Below are 3,022 nucleotides of genomic sequence, written 5' to 3'. Positions count from 1 at the left end.
TGCTGAACTGAAGTATGGGAGCCTCAACTCTTTGCAGCGACAACTTGGAAGTGCAGAAAAAGAGTTGGTCGAATATATGAAATCTGGAAAGTCCATGCTGAGAGAGGAAGTTACTGGAAGCGATATTGCTGAAATTGTTAGTAAATGGACGGGTATCCCTGTTTCCAAGCTCCAACAATCAGAAAGGGAGAAGCTATTACATTTGGAGGAAGAGCTGCATAAACGCGTTGTGGGCCAAGATCCTGCCGTGAAAGCGGTAGCTGAGGCTATTCAGCGATCTCGAGCTGGTCTCTCAGATCCACGCCGCCCAATTGCTAGTTTCATGTTCATGGGTCCCACCGGTGTTGGAAAGACAGAACTAGCCAAGGCACTTGCTTCATACTTGTTCAACACAGAAGAAGCTCTTGTTAGAATTGATATGAGTGAATACATGGAAAAGCATGCAGTTTCAAGATTAATTGGGGCCCCACCTGGTTATGTGGGATATGAGGAAGGTGGACAGCTGACAGAGACAGTTCGAAGAAGGCCATATGCAGTCATTCTCTTTGACGAGATAGAGAAGGCCCATTCTGATGTTTTCAATGTGTTCCTTCAGATTTTAGATGATGGGAGAGTAACTGATTCCCAGGGTCGCACTGTGAGTTTTACAAACACTGTCATAATTATGACATCAAATGTGGGCTCACAGTATATACTCAACACAGATGATGATGTCTCACCAAAGGAATTACGATACGAAACCATTAAGCAGCGGGTATTGGATGCTGCAAGATCAATCTTTCGTCCTGAGTTTATGAACCGGGTTGACGAGTACATAGTTTTCCAACCTCTGGACCGCGATCAGATAAACACCATCGTCAAGTTACAGGTAACTTTCTCTAGAATGATGCTTCCTTGGCTTAACAATTATTTTCTTCTGCAAGCACTTCCTTGAATTATAATTTATTATGGGAATGATTTTTGTTTTTTCAATTGTCAACTTTGCTCACACATCCAAGGTAATAGAATTTCTGAACTCTGCCACCCCATACTTATGGGGGTGGAGCCGTGGATGCCATCAGGCTAAAGGCATTGGGAATGAGGATTGTATCATCTTTTTGATGTCTATACTGAATTGTGAGCATACACTTTCCTATTCCCAGTGGAGTGTCAGAGATCCAAGGAGTCAGGGATCCTTCAAATATTTTGGGCTAGTTTAGGTTTCATTTAATGGATCTTAGTCAGCTGATTAATGGGATCAAGACTAATAAATGGTTCCACTCAGTGAATAGGATGTGCATGTTTGTATGTGCATTGGGGTCTTGTCACGATATTTGTTGGACCTTCATACAATCATTTATACAAGCATGCCAAACCAAGATCTTGGTCTCTTTGAACTGACTTTGAGGAAACTTGTTTTAGATCGTGTTTGAGAAATAAAGTTTTTAAGTCAAAAAGAGCTTTTGGGCAAAACTTCATTTTTAAACTTTTGTTAAAAGTGTGTTTTGACAATTGTTAGGCTTTTTGAACCTTTAAAACATTTTTAAATTTTTTTTACCGAACGAGTATTTTTTTTTTTAAACAGACTTTTTGAGTATTAAAAGCACTTTTAGGCCTCTTAAACGCAATTTATTTTTTTTGGGAACAACTTCAAAAGCTTACTTTGTGCGTGCATGTATTTTGCAGTTGGGACGAGTACAAAAGAGGCTTGCAGACCGGAAGATAAAAATTCAGGTGACCGAAGCAGCTGTTCAGCTACTTGGAGATCTTGGGTATGACCCAAACTATGGTGCTAGGCCAGTCAAGCGAGTGATTCAACAGAATGTTGAAAATGAACTCGCAAAGGGCATCTTAAGAGGAGAGTTTAAGGATGAAGAGACGGTGTTAATAGACACTGAAGTCACAGCATTTTCTAATGGCCAGCTCCCCCAACAAAAGCTGGTTTTCAAGAGGCTTGAATCTGGAATAGAAGCTCCAGCTGCAGAGGATAAAGGAGTCTTCTCACCAACTCTTTGAACTTGTATTTAGTTTCATTATGCCTAAATTTTGACAAAAAAGATTATATGCTAATATTAATGAGTTTCTTCTTGTATATCACATGCTTTCTTGTAGAAATTACAAGCTTCGAGTTAGTCAATGGTTAATATATCTTGTATCTAAATTGTGATGCACTATAAATCCGAAACCAATCTTGGTGTGAAAGGGGGCATATGATATGGCATTCTTTTTCTTTGTAGAAAAATCTTTTTGCATGCCAAATGTATGCTTGTAGCTTGATTGTAAAATGCATGCCATAGAGATGATTGTTAAGACCATCAATCCATGGATTTATCAACTTTTTGTATCTATTTGTATGTCTTCTTAGTCATGTTCCAGAATCCTGATACGGTAATGAAAAGTTGAAAAGATGAACTTGTGGCTATGAGATTATAGTATACTTGCATGGCATGCTGCATGGCCAGCTGAAACGAGACGACAAACTTAGGTCGGGGTTTTTTTATATTCAAATATTTAATTAAATAATTTTCATTTTTAATCATTCTTCTTGCTTTTTGCCTTAGAATTTTTTTCCCAAATTTCCCACTCATGACCCAATAACTTCCCACTTAACGCTTCCTTTCTGTTCTGTAACCTCCTATATCTGCTGTCTTCTCTCGCTCTTTATCTCTGTGGCTATCAACTTCAGCTTTTCTAGTTATACTCCATGCCATATTGCCATGCTATTAAACTACTTTTGGTTGCGAAGAAAAATATTTGAGGTGTTAAAGAGGTTTTGCTCGAACCCTCTTATAAAAAACTCATGTCACATTTCACCTTTTTTTTTTTTTTTTTAATCTTATTTAGACGTAAAATGTTCTAATTTTCTTGAAATTATTTTTTTGACATTTGGCTTGTGCAAACAATGGGCAATGTAAAAAATGGCAGGCACCTTCTAATAGAGGTTCAGTGGTAGTTCGACGATTTGAAAAAGAGAAGTTAAACTTCAAAAATAGCTTATGGTGAAAAGAAAAAAAAACGTTTACGGAAATTAAATAAGCTTTTT

At 37.9% G+C, this 3,022-nt stretch overlaps 1 protein-coding gene across 1 annotated transcript; it reads left to right on the top strand.

The window, feature by feature from the left end:
- The first annotated feature begins 6 nt into the window (after nt 1-6).
- Nucleotides 7-2,125, top strand: LOC132180757 (chaperone protein ClpB3, chloroplastic-like). Its single transcript, XM_059593689.1, has 2 exons — nt 7-868; nt 1,666-2,125. Exons 1-2 carry the CDS (start codon nt 77-79, stop codon nt 1,993-1,995), a joined length of 1,122 nt encoding a protein of 373 aa, XP_059449672.1. The 5' UTR covers nt 7-76; the 3' UTR covers nt 1,996-2,125.
- The last annotated feature ends 897 nt before the right edge of the window (nt 2,126-3,022 follow it).

Source organism: Corylus avellana, chromosome ca5 (genome assembly GCF_901000735.1).
Source record: "Corylus avellana chromosome ca5, CavTom2PMs-1.0".
Lineage (NCBI taxonomy): Eukaryota > Viridiplantae > Streptophyta > Magnoliopsida > Fagales > Betulaceae > Corylus > Corylus avellana.
The sequence above is the reverse complement of the archived record's forward strand: the minus strand, read 5'-3'. Positions and strand labels throughout refer to the sequence as shown.